Below are 20,999 nucleotides of genomic sequence, written 5' to 3'. Positions count from 1 at the left end.
ATTTTATTAAATAAAGTACTATGTAAAAGTTTTATTTTACTATTTACAATTTTATATCATCATATAAATATATCACATTTAATAATTCTATCCATCTTTATTTTAATTTGTTTATTTTATACATTGATTGAATTTCCAAAAGTTCAAAAAACTTTACTAGATAGCCAGATGAAACAGACGATCAAGATATCAGCCTACTGCTCTTGGAATCTAGGATCAAATCTGAGCAAGCCATCCCAGGAATTTCTCATAGACAGTAAGTCCTTGATATGTTAGGACCCACACATCATCACTCAGTTGTCCCCCATTGTAAGTCATACCAAACCCATGATGGGTATGAAAAAGCACCCATTTAATGTCCACAGGACAGAAAGAGGGCAAAAGAAGAATAAAAATTTTTGTTAGCTAAATTCACCAATTCTGGAACTTCCTATGTGATTAACAAGTACAAAATCAAAACTATAGAAAGCTAAAAAATTATGGTAAGATCTAAATTAAATAATTCAGTGTTAACATGTCTGTGATGATGGCGAAACAGATAAAAATAGAAAAGACTTGCTCAATGAGGTTTGAGTCCAGATTGGATCCATATGAACTTTGTGAATGATCTAGTACCAATGTGTCGAGCCCTACTCAAACGGCTGTCCTATTATTGGCATAACTTCTAATGGCATTTTAAAAACGCAAAAGATTCAATTAGGATAAAGAACCTCATGAAAGATAAACCCAGCCAACTTCTCAATAACTTGAAATACATAAGATCCAAACACTAATCATTGCTGATCAGAACAGATCAGTTAGAGAGGCTTACTTTGTTAACACTTTCACTGCTGTCATTGAAAGAAGGTTTGTCCTTTTTTACACGGTATGTTATACACAGATCATGAATAAGAATTTTTTTATTTTGAGCAATATTTATGGAATTACATGACGACGACACAAAAGTGAATCACCAACACCTACTTGAACACAAAATGTTACATAAAATGTCACAAATCATACAAATAATAAAAATTTTACAAACATTAGTATATAAATTTATACTAATGTTTCTATTTTCTATTTCTATTATTATTTCTATTATTATTATTGAATTTTTTTAATTTAAATATTTTTTAAAATAATTTTTAATTACTCATCAGTTATAATTTCTTTAGTGTGCAGAAATGTAATTCCTACTTGACATCTAATTGACACTAATTAAGATGAAACATGTTAAGAACACAGCTGAGAGTTAATCAATCAGCCCCATAATTTAAACAACAGAAATAAAAATTAAATAATTAGTTAAGTATAATGATAAGCAAAATATTTTATTGCTATTTTGAAGTGCAAGGATTACGGTAAGAGATAAATATAATTATTCCTTTTACCGAAATATTCTAGAAAAACTGTATAATTAATTTTTATCCCTCTTTTCGCTCTGTGGACACTAAGAAAGCTTTTCAATTATGTTCATTGTGGATTTGAAAAGGCTCACAATGAAAGTGGGTGGGTTGCAAGGGGTCCAATATAGCCAAGAGAGACATCCACTAAAAATTCCTGGAGTGGGTTTGATCCCTGGTCCACCAGTGCAATAGGCCAATGTCTTTACTGTCTCAGCCATCCAGCTGTCTAAATAATTAATTTCCTGAGCATTCTAACAAATCAGAAATTGTTGAAACAAATCTGACACCAATTTATTTTATAATTTACTAATTTGCTTTGTTTTCGTCATGTATTTAATTAATGTAAAATTAAAAAGTGAACAAGAAATTTAGGTTAATTTTCTATTGAAAATTTTAATGTCTGTGTTGAGATTTCAGATTGTGCAAGTGACTTATATCAAGAAAATCAAAAAAAAAAAAAAAAAACAATCACTAATCATTTACTCATATCAGATTATTCAGAAATTCTTGTGCATTATACACATTATCCTAGTGTTCAAAGCAAAGTTAACGCTACATAAAAGTCAAATTTACATTTTTGTGTCAGATGAAACCAACTTATTTATATAAATTATAAAGTAGCAGTACAAAAATTTTAAATTACTTGAGTTTAAAATGTACTTAAATCAATTATTTTTCAAACTAGAAATAAAACTATTCCCCAATTTTTCAAATATAGTTTTATTGGGGAAAATCGTATCATATCATACGGTGTGACAAAGTAATATGTTAGTTATGATAAAAGGTTTACCAATAAACTACAATCAAGTTAAATAATCGATTTGATAAACATGAAAAATTCACAAACAAAAAATTTAATAAAGAACAAAAGATTTTTCTTAGAATCAGGGCATTTGCTAAGTTTCTTTTACATAGTTAAGCTATATTTTGAAATTACAAAGCCTTTCTACGCTGAAATATAATAGACAAAAGTCTGATAAAATGTAGCATTATGAACATTCAGTCATATTAATCATTCACAGATAAAACAGAACGAAGCTATCGTGTAAGACTACCAGAAATACAACTCACTAAGTTTATAATGTGTTAGATTTTCTAACAAAGGGCCATCGGAATATACAGCAGAACTTTTATAACTAGTAAAAGTTTTCTATTATAACTATGAAATTTTGTATTTAAGTGTTATATCTTTGTTGGTCATCTCTACATAATATTATATGGTAGAACTACATTTCCACAAATGTAATCTCAACTATGATATTGAATTTAAGGGAAAGCAAATAGTTGGCTGTATGACATTTTTCCAGAAATGAATTAATTCACAAAACTAATGTCTCTGATATATTAACAATAGATTAGATAATTAATTAGTTTATGCATTTTTGTAAGTGGAAAATCTTCTTGTAGCTAATAAATTTTTGCTTACAAGTTTTCAAATACATTAAAAGCATCATTTGTAGATAATTTTGTGTCACATGTCTACAGATACTTGGAAATGTTTATATGTTTTGTCCATGATAACTCGGTAAACTGTAATTATTTATAGTTAAATAAGCAAAATTAATGAACTCTGATGCTTTTAGAAGTAATTAAACATCAATGTTTTATTATTTACAACTAGAAAAGGCATTTAATTTGTATTATCTATTACTAAAGACAGTTATATGAATCTCTACAGAAAATGCATTAGTACATATTCTGATAATGGCTAGAGAAGAGGAATTAATAATTAACTGAAAACAGCAATTGTAGTAGAGTTGAATTCACTTATTATAAACATTAATATGCTTATATGATTCAGTGAAAATTATTACTGAATTAATTAATAATTTGACTGAATATACTTTAACAGACTTAGAGTATGCTTGAACAAATTGATAAAATAATTTTTATCAGATAATTATAAAGATTTATAGAAAAATAAATTAAACTTCTAACATAAATTGAAAATCATTACTCAAACTTTTTTATATTTTAACAAAGATCAATTGTTATTGATTGGATTCTCACATACTCATGACTCATCTAAATTTGTTTATATTGTAAAGTGATAAACAACTTATCAGTCTTCACAGTATGATTAAAAAAATAATGATGTGTATTATTCTGTTAGAAGTTTATAGTCTAATAAAATTTTCATTCTTCTATAAGTTCGAAATATAAATTTAATTATTTAAATTTGTATTTTGAATGCATAAAAAAATACTTTTAACTCTTTATTGTTTGCAAATGATAATTAAGTTTAATTGTAAATAAGTTTTATTTGGTTTTTGACATTTTAAATACCTAATAAAAGTGCATTTAAAGTAGTGGTAATAATAGTAATTATGCTTACCTTGTTACAGTGACGACCGATTCCCATGAGAAAATTATCTGGCTTAATATCTCTATGAATGAAATTTTTTGTATGGACATATTCTATGCGACCGATCATCTACGAGCAGAAAAAAAATAAGCAAAATTGCATATTTGCAGACTCGGATGGGCTTAATTACACTAAAATGCCTTTCAAAAACATATGACTTACTTGATCGGCAAGCATTAAAACGGTTTTCATAGTAAAACGTCTGGAACAAAAGTTAAATAAATCTTCTAAACTAGGTCCTAGAAGATCCATAACAAGTACATTATATTCCCTTTCTTGTCCATACCATCTGTTTGAATAAAAAGTAAAAAATTATATTAGTTAAATTATAAAAAAAAAAAACTAACATAAAAGTCTATAAAAATCTTTATACAATTCTCATCATCAATAAACAGGCTACTTCAGACAGAATATAAATAAAACTACTATAAACAGGAAAGTTTTATGCAGTTTACATTCATAAACCAAGTAATGATAGCATGACCTTCTACCGAAACAGGTTCACTGATCTTGTCGGAGATCTCCAAAAATACGATAAGTAATCATCTTTCTTAAAATATATGTAAATTGTGTGGAACGTTATCAACAGACATTTGAGCTGCCATTACTAGAATGCTTCTAATGTCTTTTCTTATGGGTAAACTATTACAAAAATTTAAAATTTTAAACCATGTACAATACAAGTTATGATGACGGAAATTTTGTATCTACAACTATGAAAAAATACATTAAATTCTTTAAATAAATTAAGCGGTCGACAGAGCCCTCGAGACATACGACAATGTAACAGAATTTTACAATCAAAAACATCTTTGTATCGTTCTCAGATTAGAGAATAATTATTTAAAAGCATTCGACTGAAGAGTAATTGAATTGATAGCGAGCCTTTGTATATATTATACAGCATATTTTTAGCATCAATTATGTTATATAATTAACAGAAGCAAAAAAGTCAGTTAGGAAATGAGATCCTGCCTATGAATAAAATATGGCTGCTGTTAAACTGGTCCAATTTCTAGTTTGTAAAACACACACAGTAGAACATCAATAAATTAACATTAATTATGAAAAAAAGAAACACAATTAAGAGGTGAAAAAACACATTAAAATGTACATCTGCCTGTTTTGCCGGTCAAACTTATGAAAATTTATTTGTTTGTTTCCATGAATAATCATATAAATATATACATATATATATTTTATACTAAATATCGTCTCGTATTTTACCGAATAAAAGTTATAAATATAATTTTTCGGAGTTTGCCGACCTGTTTGAACTCGAAAACCAGTCAAGAAACGACGAAGCACATTTTGATTATTGTTTATCACCGAAGACCGCTTGTATTTTAGACACTATTATCCAAATTTAAATTTATTATCAGCTCTAACTAACTGAAAAATTAGTAATAAAACTTTATAATTTCATTAATGAAAAACTGACAACCTTGAGAAAGTGTTACTATTTATTTTTGGCAGGTTACACTAACCTGTTTGAAACAATTATGCTTTCTCAAGGCTAAATTTGATGACATTTATAATTTAATATATAATTTCTGCAAAATAAATTAATAGTTTACTCCTGAAACTAGAATTTTTGGCCTTTTACAAGCCACCTTTGGGTATAAAATTCATTAAAGATGGCATTTAAAATGGAAATTAAGTTAAGTTATTCCTATGCTAGAATGTATAGCTTTGAACATTTATTAAATAGATTCAGTGTAAAATAAACTTAATTTACAAAAACTAAAAGAAATTTACTACTAAAACCAATAAATAAAATGTACTGAGATGCGATGTGATTACCTTTATCTTTTCACTTCTCTTCCAAGTCATTGCCCATCGCAATTGCTTTGTGTTTGTGTCTTAAACTGTAAAGATACGAACATCTCGACTGCATCATTTTTTAAATAGGTATTCAGAAGAAACAGTAACGAGTGCGAGCAAGCAATCTTTGTTCTGATTTTATGCATCTCCACCCAAAGAAAGAATGAAATGTTATCTTCTTTACAGTTATCTCAAGAAAAGAATTACCAGTTATAACTATTCTTTTGTCAAGAAAAGAGAAAAGTAGACATTTAAATACAGAATTGGGTTGATTTTTTGATATAGACAATCCAGTAATAAGCTAATTAACTGGTAAAACAATCTGTGAAACAACTGAAGCTTGATTTCTCTGAATTTTTTTCTCCCCTTGTAAAGTGTACGAGAACTGGTAACAGGTCACCAGTTTCAATTCTACGATCGTCGATTGCCAGTGGCTATTTGTTGATTATAGCCATTACGTTCCGAGAACCTTACTGGCAATTAAGACGTTTCTACGAGATCTGTAAGGATTTTAAATGCTGTATACTATGAGATGGGTGGGGATTGCTCAGCAAAGGGATGCCAAACAGACGGACCGTCGATAAGTTCGAAATATAAATTTAATTATTTAAATTTGTATTTCGAATGCATAAAAAAATACTTTTAACCCTTTATTGTTTGTAAATGATAATTAAGTTTAATTGTAAAGTAAGTTTTATTTGGTTTTTGACATTTTAAATACCTAATAAAAGTGCATTTAAAGTAGTGGTAATAATAGTAATTATGCTTACCTTGTTACAGTGACGACCGATTCCCATGAGAAAATTATCTGGCTTAATATCTCTATGAATGAAATTTTTTGTATGGACATATTCTATGCGACCGATCATCTATGNACACTAAAAAAGGCAAAGAAAAAAAAAATAATAACCATTTAAACAGCTTGGCACAAGTGAATGCCTCCAATGAAAGGGAAGTTTTTATAAAAGAAACAAATGAATCTCTACATAATCTGCTAGCGTATGACATATTCAAGCTGTAAAAGATCAACAAACGTAGTTAGAAGGTAATATTTAATCCAGTCTGCTTATCTTTATCTACAGACAAAACGCATTTAACGAGAAGATCGTGACTTTAAGAAGCGGAAATGATTAGTATCGAAATTAGAAGAGCTGTTTAGAGCGGTTATTATCTAGAAAACATTTAAAAACGAGGGCACAGGGAAAGTGCGCTGTCCCGAAAAACAACTCAAGTATAAATAAAATCACCCCCCCTTACTGCATCACTGAATTAAAAGCGGTATATAATCCCCCATTTCAGTTTTTTTTTCTTCCCTTCTCTACTTCCACTTTAATTCTGATATTCAATAATGCGTTAAATAAAGAAAAAAGACAAAAGGAAGAACTTATATATAACCTAAATTTTTAAGTTGTAGAAGGAATAAAACAATAGGATATAAAGTTTCCCTTTAAAAAAATCCCTAAATGCATGGTGGATGGGATGTTTTCTGTAGCAATTTCTACCATATTTTATGTTAAAATTAGCTATTTTCGATAGGATATGGGAGGAATTTCATGCCGGTTTGCTTAGAAAGATTCTGAGAAAATTTCCCTTCAACAGGATATATAAAAAAACGTACGTGATGTTGTCTAAGTATGGAGCTTATCAGTGAAATTTTCGAACTGGCAATGGATGCGTGAAGTAAGTCATGGCTTGATGAACATTAAAACTTATTTATTTTATTCTCTTTTTTTTTTTGTATAGTTACAGCAAAGAGAAAGGGGAGGAAAAAGAACACTAGAACGAAGTTCAACGTCTTTAATTACGAAATTCAATGCAAAACGTACGAAGTGAATCAATTTATCAGACGTTGTTATTATGCAGTTTTGCGAGTTGTTTGTATAAAAAAAAAAGGGGGTAAACATTCGTGACGTGACTAAATCGCACGAGAAAGGTTAACTATTTCAAAATCTATAAAGACTACGAAGAGAAAATTAAGAGGAAAGGTTGGTTTGAGGGTTTATGCTTGGATGTACAACTGGTTCACCAGAAAGGAGTACGATTTCTAAGTTAAAATACTACATTTAGCACGATTTTCGTGTTAAAAAACCGAGTTTAAATCGTCTCAAACGAATTAAAATATTAAAATCTTCGAATTTTAAGTCTTTTATCTCGATTAAATGACGAAATATTGCTTCGAATTATAAAGCACGCATCTCAATTATCAGATCTCTAAAGCTATATTAAAGTTCTCTATCAGTAAGGAAGAAAAATAAGGACCTGTTTTTTCTTTTTTTTTAATGTTTGTCCATATCGCTTTCGTCGTAAGAGCAGGATAAAATAATTAAATAATAATGGTAAGTCACGGCTGGGCAAACACGTCATTTTGCCAACATTAAGTGCATGTATAATAATGCAAAGCGAAAGATAATGTACATTCGACACGCAAATTCGAATTTCCGACAAGTTCCGAGTGTTGAATTTCAGCGGTTGATGACATTTGTCGACTGTAAAAATTATTAATCTCACTTTCTGACCTTAAACTAGAACGTTATCCATCCTTAAAGAGGAGGAGAGATCCTCTTATTTTTCCTGAGGTGAATCATTAGTAAATAATGAGGACGTATGACAGAAAAAAAATACAGCCGTTCCTCGGTTTTCTATGACGTTGAGAGCGAAGAAATCCTTTAAAAATTCAAGAAAAAATTAATTATCTAATTGGCATTTTATAAAATTGCGAAACGAGTGAGAGTTTCAAGTTTATGCAAAACACTCTTTCGTCACTTTTACTGACGTATCTAACTGTGAATAGGCGCGTAAACGTTGAAATAACATCAATTTAATGAAGAGGGAAGGCCGAAATGAAAGTATTAAAGCTAATTAACAAGACGAAATGGGTGATACGTTCCGTTCTTCACGCAATCAATACAAGTTAAAAAAGAAAAAAAAAAAGAAGAGGGGTAGTGTTTGCTACTGTGCAACACAGGGCAAACCCACACACACATCTGTGACCCGTACATGCCATTTCCGAACAGTTTAGATTAACAAATACATCAATCTAACCGATTCACCCGACACGATCGATGTTCCGCAGCGATACACCTTATAAACACAGTTCTTTTTGTGTGTAATTAAAGAAGAAGAAGAAAAAATACAATTTCGGTCTTACTTTCGATCGAAAGAAGAAAAAATCGTTACGAGACACACAGACAAATACACCGTGGGGTTTTTTCGTGACTCGATTTCTGTCTCACTTTAATAAGATCCCCGAAAACAGCGTGCGGATCTAGCAAAAGAATCCATTGTTTTCGATACCTGTTAAACCAGATTTTGGACTGTTTAGGAAGCAGAATTTAACTCAATTAAAGTTAGAAACAAGAGAAAATGATATTTGCGAAGGGGTTGGAGAAACAGAGCATAGGTTGAAGTGCACAAAACAACTAAATCGTGTCTATAAAGCTCTTGGAGGTCACCGTACAACAATGCATTGCGTAAAGGACACCAAGTAAAGGAGATAATACAGGTTTCAGTTGACCTGTCTTTATTGCGATGCACGTATAAACATGTTCAATCTGACGAAAAAGTAGTATTGAAGTTGCTTTAAAAAAAATAAATAAATAAATAAAAAAGTGATCGGCACCGTTTCCACCCCTCGGACATAACAACTGTTTAGTTATTGTTGTCGGGCAGTGGACGGATATAATGATCTGTTTTCGAGAATCATGAACTCCTGCAACGTTCCAGCACCACTTACTATAATTAGAAGAGGTGGTAAACAAGGTAGAAAAACTGTTCATAAATTAGTCATACGCATTCACCGCGGGATGACACGGAACTGACCTTAAAACCCTCCCAACAAAGACAAGACAAGCGCAACGAGGAATGGACCCTGAGAAATTCTCTCTCAGGGGTCCTTTTCGGGGAGAAACAGGGTGTGACATGCAGCAAGAGGTCAGAGGTTGTTTTGGACATGATTCCATTGTTCGTGCATTCTACTTAAAGATATCTCAACAGCCTCTTTAATGATAAAACTACTTATATAGGTCTACGAAGGAGAATAGAGAAAATGAGATGGAGGGGGAACCTCGCTCTTGTTTTTTTTTCTTCTTCTTCTTTCATTCTTTTATTTTTATTAAGTGGTCATCAAACTTTTATCTGGAAGGATAAACGAGAGGAGGTTGATAAAAATCTAAATTGCTTGGTAAATCTGCTGTACCAAAGAAAGAAATCGCCTATTTTCAAAGGCAAAGTTCGGTGTCAACAAAATGTGATTGACGCAATAGTGTTGGCAGTGATCCGAGACTGCAACAAACACACATACAAAATCGATCAGTAGTTAAAGATTTTAGGAGGCCAAGGGCAAAAATTGAGCTCACCCTCCCCTAACTACAAACCTACATCGGGGAGGGTATGCAGAACACAACAACTACGTTCGAAAATGGTTAATAATAATAATAATAATAATAATAATAATAAATATATATATAGTGTCATTAACGGGGGTCATTCTAGTTTTTATCCACTAACAACCGACCTAGATTACAAATCCAGTTGATACCCGTTTATTTCTACACCAAAACATTAGGTGAAATTTCAAATATATTAAGAAAAATGTAAAATAAACCATTAAAAAATGGATTATTTTACTGTCCACTAGTAAGACGGATTAAGATACAGGCGATGAACCCTGATACGTTTCGACCTTTGACTTTAACAAGTAGTTTTTCTCCCACCAAATGACAAGCGGTGCTTTGGGGACGAGTATGTGTGTCAAGGGTGGAGACAGGAGACCAGATTAACGCCTCCTTTAAATTTGTGTCACATCTCTCTCTCTCTCTCTCTCTGTATATTTTTTTCTAAGTTACAAATTAAAAAGAAAAAAAAATCTGGCAGAGAAATGAAACATTTAAAAATAAAAGCGGCAGAGTTTAACGAGTCGCGCAGCTGTTTTTAATCAAATGTTTTAAGTTTCCAGCTTAAACAGATGGAGGAAACAGTTTTCTAATTTCTATAATTCTACTATGACGTAAGACAAGGGACGGGGGATAATATTTTAAGAAGAGTTACCCGCTCCCGAATTCTTAGAAATTAGCCAAGAAGAAATTGGAGTATCTAAAATAGAAGACATCAAAATCTAGATTTCGAGTAAAATAGGGGAGGACCTCGGACCAAATTCGAGCCCTCTGTAGCCCTTGACCGAATTAATCCTTTAATTTAAACAATATTATCTGTGGAAGGAATTATTAGAGGTTTATCTAGTAGCAATTTTTCTACTCTTTTTTTTTTTCNTTTACAGCACACAACATTTATCCAAAGCCTAATTACTACTACACAATTAAAACAATAGAAAATAAGTCTTGCAAATTCCAAAAAGAACTTTCAATGACATCATATACAAAAAATATAAGAAACATATCAAATATATGGAAGGCAAATATCAGTAAACTTTTTATAGAAATACCATACTTCAAATCTAACTGTAAATCAATATACAGAAATATTTAATATAAATATTTTTATTATTGCTCAAACATAGTAGATAATAATTGATATTATGTATTTAATTACTCTAACATAACAATTTATATTGTACTAAACTCTGAAAGTTATCAAATAACAGAATATCATATTGTATTCAATTCCAATGAAAGAAAAATGTTTAATATATATATATGTGTTTAATATATATATATATGTTTTTATAAATATACCAATAATCCAGACTTTTTTCTTTCATAACTTTGTCACAAGATTTACAACAAATATATTTAAAGCGTAGTAATGCAAAATGAAAATTGTTTATTTTAACTAAGATATTCATGGTTTGCTTATGTATTTATATCTCATGTCTTTTTTTAGTAGATTTAAAACTCGAAACATCATTAGAATTTCAAATAAATTCAATAAATAATGAATGGAGATGAACAAAACTTTACGACCATTAGATCTTTTTATTTCGGTGGCACATTATAGCTTTACAGGGCCCAGGCATAATATTTGAAACAGGGGGCCCATACGGCGTAGACTTCATTTTTCTTCCCGGGAGTTTTTTCTTATAAAATATTGATTTGGGGCCCCGTCGTTGGGGTCCCAGTCAATTGCCGTCGGATAACACGCCGCAGTTTTATATATAATTTTATAATTTAGTAAGGGGGAGAAAAACAAAAGGATGATGAATGAACACATCATACACAATAACTCCTTATGCTTAATAATAAAAGAGAATGAAGCTACGTTCTTATATCCAGTACACTTGAGCATTAAACACAATATAATATTAGAAAGATAAATGAAAATATTATTATTATATTATAAATAATAATAGAAAATGTAAATATTTGATAGTATTTAGAAAAACTGTGTACAGGTTAAATATTATAGAGAGTTTTAACGTGTAAATCGAGGCAGGAAGACGTATTATGTTGAAACAAAGGTCTGAAGGAGCCATCAGCTGCTTACCTCGCCATTGGCTGTGTTGATACCAAGGTAGATATCCCCGAACGATCCGCTACCTATTTTCCTAACTAAACGATATTTTCCACCGACAATAAATTCTGATCTCGACGAATTATTCGCCGTTGCCATTATTTCTTCACTGCATCCAGTTTTGCTCTAACGATACAGATTCTTTCTCACAACAAATACCTCTCCCGTACTCCAACACACACATACACACACACACAAAACAGTTCAACACTTAAGGTTGCCGACCTAGCCTAGCAAGAACATTGTGACGTCAGGAAACAGGAATATAAATAAGTGCGACATCTACCAGAGAATAAATTTAAAAAAAAATACGATTTATTTATTTCAAATTAAAAAAAAGAAAAGAAAAAAAAAAAGAAAACTAAAATATTATTTTATAAATTTGTTTCAGTTTTAGTTTTTAATATTACGATGCGTTAATAATTTTATTTNCAAGATTACCTGCATATAAACAGCAATGCTATCTTATCTTAGAGTCATTAAATATTTTGGTTATTGACAAAGTTCAAACAGATTTCAATATTTCAGAGGTGAATGTAATTCTTATCCTTTGATATTTTAAAGTTTATAAAGGTCAGAATATAAAATATCATATAGACATAAAGTGAATGAGTCTTTAAGCATTTTTTTTTTAATATAAAAAATGGTATTTAGATAGCTTTTAATTAAAATATATCACTTGATAGAGACGATTTGTTTCAGAAATCTCTAAAACTCCATTCAAATCTTTAAATTACAAGAAAATTAAGATTTACCTGAGTAAATTATTTTAAATAATTAAAAAATTCACTCCAATAATGTATAATTTTCTTATAACCCATTTCTCAAAACACTATTTTAAGTGCAGGAAACAGTAAATGAACATTCACATTAATTTATTCAATGAAGTTGAAGACAATTTCCAATAAAATAAAATATAACACATATTATTATTAGATACATTTCATTAATTATATATTAATCTAGTTTTATTTCCTTCAAAAAATATTTGATATGAATATATAAATGAAAAGAATAAGTTTGGGGATATCATATTATTGTATATTGTCTATTATGAGTTCTCTTCATGACTTCCTCCTGCAATTTCATCATTGTTTGTTCAGTATTAACATCTACTCTAACTGAATAAAAGTGATGCAATTTGGTCAATTTTCCTCCTACAAATACAAATAACAATAATACAATTTTTTTCAAAATTTCTTTTTATAGATCCATAAATACAATACATAGATATATATACTTATATTTTTATAAACATCAATGCCATTTTCTTGGGTCAAGTTCAAAATTCTTATATTTTTATTAAATTTAATAAGAGATGGCACCTAACACCTACCTCTAGTTCCAAATTTCTTGGTATTTAATAATCATCAGTAGCAGTAATATAACCCAATTTAGTCTGATAAGTGTTTGGCAGTAATTGTGCATTTAATAAAAAACTATAAATATGATTTCAGGCTTTATATACATTGTTGAGTAAAAAAAGAAGGTCGTAATTTGTTTTAAAGCAATATTCACTTTACAGCATTATTATAGCAAAAATTATAGTGTTAATATTAATTATTTTATAAGTATTTGTAACTAAAANAAGAAGAAGAAGAAAAAAATACAATTTCGGTCTTACTTTCGATCAAAAGAAGAAAAAATCGTTACGAGACACACAGACAAATACACCGTGGGGTTTTTTCGTGACTCAATTTCTGTCTCACTTTAATAAGATCCCCGAAAACAGCGTGCGGATCTAGCAAAAGAATCCATTGTTTTCGATACCTGTTAAACCAGATTTTGGACTGTTTAGGAAGCAGAATTTAACTCAATTAAAGTTAGAAACAAGAGAAAATGATATTTGCGAAGGGGTTGGAGAAACAGAGCATAGGTTGAAGTGCACAAAACAACTAAATCGTGTCTATAAAGCTCTTGGAGGTCACCGTACAACAATGCATTGCGTAAAGGACACCAAGTAAAGGAGATAATACAGGTTTCAGTTGACCTGTCTTTATTGCGATGCACGTATAAACATGTTCAATCTGACGAAAAAGTAGTATTGAAGTTGCTTTAAAAAAAATAAATAAATAAATAAAAAAGTGATCGGCACCGTTTCCACCCCTCGGACATAACAACTGTTTAGTTATTGTTGTCGGGCAGTGGACGGATATAATGATCTGTTTTCGAGAATCATGAACTCCTGCAACGTTCCAGCACCACTTACTATAATTAGAAGAGGTGGTAAACAAGGTAGAAAAACTGTTCATAAATTAGTCATACGCATTCACCGCGGGATGACACGGAACTGACCTTAAAACCCTCCCAACAAAGACAAGACAAGCGCAACGAGGAATGGACCCTGAGAAATTCTCTCTCAGGGGTCCTTTTCGGGGAGAAACAGGGTGTGACATGCAGCAAGAGGTCAGAGGTTGTTTTGGACATGATTCCATTGTTCGTGCATTCTACTTAAAGATATCTCAACAGCCTCTTTAATGATAAAACTACTTATATAGGTCTACGAAGGAGAATAGAGAAAATGAGATGGAGGGGGAACCTCGCTCTTGTTTTTTTTTCTTCTTCTTCTTTCATTCTTTTATTTTTATTAAGTGGTCATCAAACTTTTATCTGGAAGGATAAACGAGAGGAGGTTGATAAAAATCTAAATTGCTTGGTAAATCTGCTGTACCAAAGAAAGAAATCGCCTATTTTCAAAGGCAAAGTTCGGTGTCAACAAAATGTGATTGACGCAATAGTGTTGGCAGTGATCCGAGACTGCAACAAACACACATACAAAATCGATCAGTAGTTAAAGATTTTAGGAGGCCAAGGGCAAAAATTGAGCTCACCCTCCCCTAACTACAAACCTACATCGGGGAGGGTATGCAGAACACAACAACTACGTTCGAAAATGGTTAATAATAATAATAATAATAATAATAATAATAAATATATATATAGTGTCATTAACGGGGGTCATTCTAGTTTTTATCCACTAACAACCGACCTAGATTACAAATCCAGTTGATACCCGTTTATTTCTACACCAAAACATTAGGTGAAATTTCAAATATATTAAGAAAAATGTAAAATAAACCATTAAAAAATGGATTATTTTACTGTCCACTAGTAAGACGGATTAAGATACAGGCGATGAACCCTGATACGTTTCGACCTTTGACTTTAACAAGTAGTTTTTCTCCCACCAAATGACAAGCGGTGCTTTGGGGACGAGTATGTGTGTCAAGGGTGGAGACAGGAGACCAGATTAACGCCTCCTTTAAATTTGTGTCACATCTCTCTCTCTCTCTCTCTCTGTATATTTTTTTCTAAGTTACAAATTAAAAAGAAAAAAAAATCTGGCAGAGAAATGAAACATTTAAAAATAAAAGCGGCAGAGTTTAACGAGTCGCGCAGCTGTTTTTGATCAAATGTTTTAAGTTTCCAGCTTAAACAGATGGAGGAAACAGTTTTCTAATTTCTATAATTCTACTATGACGTAAGACAAGGGACGGGGGATAATATTTTAAGAAGAGTTACCCGCTCCCGAATTCTTAGAAATTAGCCAAGAAGAAATTGGAGTATCTAAAATAGAAGACATCAAAATCTAGATTTCGAGTAAAATAGGGGAGGACCTCGGACCAAATTCGAGCCCTCTGTAGCCCTTGACCGAATTAATCCTTTAATTTAAACAATATTATCTGTGGAAGGAATTATTAGAGGTTTATCTAGTAGCAATTTTTCTACTCTTTTTTTTTTTCGTCTGTGTGGTTCTCGCCCACAAAATTGATATTTCTAATACTGTTCATTAGCCGTACAGACACAACAGGGGATTTTCCCACGCACAGACAAAAGGTGGGAGTGAGAGAAAGTTGCCCAGACTGGACTTGCCCTGGAGGTGGAATATCTTAACGTCTTCCCACACAAATGTTGATGTTGGATGGACATATATTCTGGTTTAAACAGGAAAAGTTGAATAACCTATAGAGAAAAAAAGGTGTAAAAATCTGAAGAAATTCTTTTTTTTTTTTTTCTAGTCTTAAAATCGCTTTTAAGTTTTGACCTTGCTGATAGCTATCCTTTGGTTAACAACACAGTTTTTCCTTAAAAGTAGGGAAGTGCCAGTTTATGACACATAAACCAAAATGTGGAGAACAAGGATGGGGAGAGACTTATATACATCAAAGGTGCCTCGAGTTTATTGCCTGGCTCTTTCCAGAATAAAGCTTTGGTGGTTATCTTCGTGGATCGAGATGAGCCGTTTTTATCACTTAAGGTTTTAATGTGATTTATTAAAAAGATCTGGAAGAGCTTAGTTTTTTTTAAACTAAAGATAAGTCTGTTAATTTGAATCACCTCTATACTCTCTAAGTAAGTAATGGTGATCCTATAGGAGAAAAAACATATGCAATTTTGAATGGATAAGTGAAATGTTAAATTACAATGACATACTTATGCAGGATCTGCAATTTACCAGCTATTTTGGCAAGAATTGCGGCAACTCATCGCTTAAAAATTTATCATTCTGATACGAACTTGAAGTCAAGTTGTACTAAATGTACCGCACAGATGAAACCATTGAGCAGCTTGCAACATTTTTTTTATATACAGTGAAAGTTCTTGTAAGTTAAAAGAATATTAATGTGAGGTAAATTAATAATAAATTTATGGTTTAAAAAAGACTTGGAGTGAAATAAAAACTTGTACGGCTTAAAAAAGGGCAACGAATTCTCATGTGATAATCACCGAAGCATTTCTTTATATTAATTTTAATTAAAAAGGAAATTTGCTTTATGAGTTTTTTTAAACTTACATCCATAAAAAATAGATGTGAGGACAAATTATAAAGAATATTTTATATTTATAAACTGATAAATACTTCTTGTGTACAAAAATATTAAAATTATATTATATAAGAGTTACTTAAAATTAAGATAATTTGAAAAGTAAACAACCTTTCAATTATAAAAAGAATTAAACTTCAAAATATATCTATAATTAAGTATACATTTCTATATTATCTTAGAAATTTATATAATAGAAAAAAGAACCTGTAGTCAAATTGGATTAGGCCACGTTTTTTTATTTGTTAAAATAAATAAACTAAAATAAGCAACTTGCTAGTCGTCATTGGCAGTTAATTTCCTATTGATTCTCATAAATCACCCCGAGCACTTTAAAGAAAACTGTTACAAAAATGCTTTTACAAGATACTTAACGAGTAATTTATACTTCAAACAAACTTTAATAGCAAATATTCTTTTCCCCAACTATCGTATGTAAAAATTCATTTAAAAAATTGCTATGTTAGAAGAAAAACAATTCATTAGCTAGATTTTATAGCCTAATATTTAAATAAACGAACTAAACAATCAGTCAACAAGTTAGCTTCAGTGTTTATTTATAGCTGCATCCACAAAAAAAAAAAAAAAACCAGCACTTGAAGCAACCACATTCTTGTATTTATCGTATTTATTTACTTCCTAGCTTCCTAAAAGTTTGAGTAGATCTTGTTTTTGTACTTTATAAATACATTTTCATTAAATTTTCCTCTATAATAAATATATAATCTCCTTTAAGTGGTGAGCATATACACTTTTAGCACCAATGTTAAGTCTATAGACACAGTAGTAGATTCCTTTGGAATAAGAGCTTAAACTCTCCGACCCGTGTTAAGAACCTGTAGGGACGGGTGGACCTCAGACCACTTGAAAAGCTATTAATCTTCTTTCTACGGTCCAAAACAGTAGAAACAACAATTATTCAATCTAATTATGGTAAAAGGTTACGAAAAAATAATTTATCTTTGAGAGAAATGATCTTTTAAACTTGTACGGTCAAAAAAAATTTTAAAGTAGTTTACAAAAGTTTTGCAAGTATTTTGGTCTTTTCTCTTTAACGCCAATGAAAGGAGCAATGATAAATTAAAAAATTTAACGTTTAAAATCTGTTTGATTGTTCGTCGAGTAATTGATAATCTCCTACATTTATAATTGCCCAGAAGGTGGGAGAATATTTGATGTGTAACTAGAAACTATAAACTGGTTTTTTTTTTAATTTTATGAGTTTCGTAAAATAAAAAACACAAGATAAAATTATTGGTCATAAGCATATAACAGATTTTTGACATTATATTCTTTTACTTATACATTAGCAAAGCCCTAGGCAGTGATCTGTGCAAGCCGAAGTTGAACTTGTCCTACTGATGTTACATTTCGAGGCAAAAAAACTTGTTTTCTTCTGTTGTTTGTTTCATTAAATAATACTCGAACCACAGGTATACTTTTTCCTGTTCTTTTTTTTTTTTTTAAATTTAAAACAACAGTCCAAATTTTTAAATTTAAGATAGAATTTTTACACCTGTCTAGAAAAATTGAGCAGTTATATAAGTAATGTTGTATGATGCTGGCATTACTTATTATCTAATACTTTTATAATTATTTTACAGAAATGTTTCACGTTATACACTTAGAACAATTTCTAATTTTCACACAGTATAAATTTTATCCGACACATTCACAACACAATTATATGTAGAACTGAATGCAAAATTTACATTTTAAACAAAAGTAAACATAAGAAAATACAAAGAACATTGTTGTTTTGAGCAATAAAATCTATAACGCATTCTGCATGTAGGTAGCGGTGCATTATGGATCTTGAAGGCCCTAGGCTAAATAAATCTTGGTCACTTATCTCATCAAACACACATTTAAATGTGGTTTTAATAAATTAAATGTGAGTAATGATCAAGAATACTTTTAGCTTTAACGCATTAAAACGTCTTATTTATTTGTCATTAATGTTTTCAAATTCAAATGATCTGATTGTAAATTGATATAAAATATTCTGTTGTATATAGAATATGCAAAAATTCTGTTCAAATTTGTAAAATAAAAGTATCTGAAGAAGCTTCTTGGTTCATAAGACTACTTAATATGTTGGTTAATGCTAATACTATCATCGAGGAGTCACTTCTTGATATTCATTTTGAATATTTTATTTTCTCATATTCGAAATATTAAAGTGTAATCTGAAATTTAATATTTGAATGAGATCATTCATATACAAATTGTATATTCTTTGATCAACTTTGTTTATGAGACCATTTGTATTCAGTTGAACTGATAGAATACTCATTTACTAAATCAGGAATTCATTCAAAATTTTTAAATAAAAATTGGTATATTTTCATTTTTACATTTGAATTAATCTATATTTTAACAATAACTGTATCACTATAAATACATCATTGTCAAATACTAAAGAAATCATAAAAAACTTTGTTACTGATATAAAAGTTTCATCGTGTAACAATTTTAAAAACTTTCTTAAAGAATTTCTAAAGCCTCTTTGTTAAGTTGATCCTTATCATTGCTTCAGCAAAGAGGATTAAATAATGTGCTACTGTCTGTGCTTCTTAAAAATATACCAGTATGACCTTTCTCCAAATGTAAAAAGCTGGAGATCCGATGGAATTTATGATGTCTGCATTCAGTTTGTAGATATTACCGAAAGGAAAATGTCGGAAATTTAAACGATAACGTTGACAAATTAACACCTATCAATAAATTTTGAAATCGCACTTACCTTATATAAGGTATTCCTACTCCACCTAGTAAAAATTTATACAATTTACTTTCATACAGAAGTTGAGGATGCCTTGCTCTTGTCGATTCTAACTTAACAGCGACTTCCTAAAATAAAAATTGCATTGGATTATACAAACAACAAAATAATTTTATTTGATTTATAAAAATTAAATTCAGGCCATACAAACAATTTACCTTCTCTTCGGTATAAAGAATTTATTCTATTGTAGAAAATATATGATTATGACTTCTGAGTTACTATCGGTAAATTTTGAGAGAAAAATTTTGACGCGAGATCGAAACAATTATTTCGTATGGTCAATAACCGAGGAAAATTTTTAATCAAGTACGTAAAACTGGATTATCATTGTAAAGAACAACAGCACAGAGTTGCAGCCGAGACAATCGAGAGATCGAGAGGGTCAAAATTCTACTAGGTTGATTGTGTCAGAAGAATAAAATAAGAAACAAATATATTTGTTTGGCAAGCTTCCGAGCTTTCAAATCCTTATTAAAACAAAAGAGAAAACTTTTTACTCATCCGGATTAAAACTGGGACAATCGAAATAGGAAGATATCGGTAAAAAACTCATTTAAAAATTAACCTAAATAAATTATCATCATTCCCAGAACGAGATTTAATCAACTTAAAAGTTTTTTTTTTTTTTTAAGTGCAGTGGGAATGCGCTTCTACATGAAACATTTTCAAAGAGAATTTACTATGAGATTTTTTTTTATTCTTAATGTTTATTGCTCAAGTGAGGATAGAAGTATGCTAAATATAGACAGGAATTCACAACTCATATTTAGACAACTGATTTAAAGCCAGGTGGCCAACTCCAAAAGCTGTAAACAGAATGAAGTAAACGTGACTTAATATGTAATGTTCCTTATTTATAAAAGAAAAACACTATTAATCTTTGATTTATCATTAAAGTAATCAGATTTAGAAAATAAAAAATACATTTATCAAGTAAGAAAATTACATTTAAATATAAAAACTTCTAGACTATATTTAGTTACGTCGACTGAAACTGTTTCAATTATAATTAAAAAAAAAATCCAAATTGTAATTTTCGTCTCGCCTAATTAATAATAAATATGACATGTATAGGTTATAAAAGGGAATGAACTTTTCTTTTATACTCTATTGGAACAAATCTCTTTAGAAGACAAATTAGGTTTCTTTGATTATTATCGAGATAAACTTTATTATAATTCCTTGCGTCGGTCTCATTCAAATTTTATCAATCCATTTACAACTTTTTCCCCAATGTCAAACTGAAAAAAACTAGAATTCGATTGAATGCAATTAATTAAAATATGACAATTAAGTTGCTGAAATTGCAATAATTTACTTTGATTTATTTGTATTTATATATT

At 30.2% G+C, this 20,999-nt stretch overlaps 1 protein-coding gene across 2 annotated transcripts in view; it reads right to left on the bottom strand.

Annotated features, from left to right (window-relative positions):
- The window catches only part of LOC111623120 (casein kinase I), a 34,418-nt gene that overhangs the window by 4,055 nt on the left and 9,364 nt on the right, over positions 1-20,999 (bottom strand). Inside the window, exons 2-5 of one of the 2 annotated variants that reach the window (XM_023365603.1) lie at positions 19,801-19,837; positions 19,615-19,721; positions 3,916-4,042; positions 3,724-3,822 (exon numbers count right to left, since the gene is read on the bottom strand). In XM_023365603.1, coding sequence (XP_023221371.1) covers positions 3,724-3,822; positions 3,916-4,042; positions 19,615-19,721; positions 19,801-19,837 — 370 coding nt within the window. The remainder of the gene's footprint in view (positions 1-3,723; positions 3,823-3,915; positions 4,043-19,614; positions 19,722-19,800; positions 19,838-20,999) is intronic. The other variant, XM_023365602.1, reaches the window with a different exon arrangement.

This window comes from Centruroides sculpturatus, unplaced genomic scaffold (assembly GCF_000671375.1).
Source record: "Centruroides sculpturatus isolate CEXI.00-Female unplaced genomic scaffold, Cexi_2.0 scaffold136, whole genome shotgun sequence".
Classification (NCBI taxonomy): domain Eukaryota; kingdom Metazoa; phylum Arthropoda; class Arachnida; order Scorpiones; family Buthidae; genus Centruroides; species Centruroides sculpturatus.
Note: the sequence above shows the minus strand (reverse complement) of the source record. Positions and strands in the feature narration are given on the sequence as shown.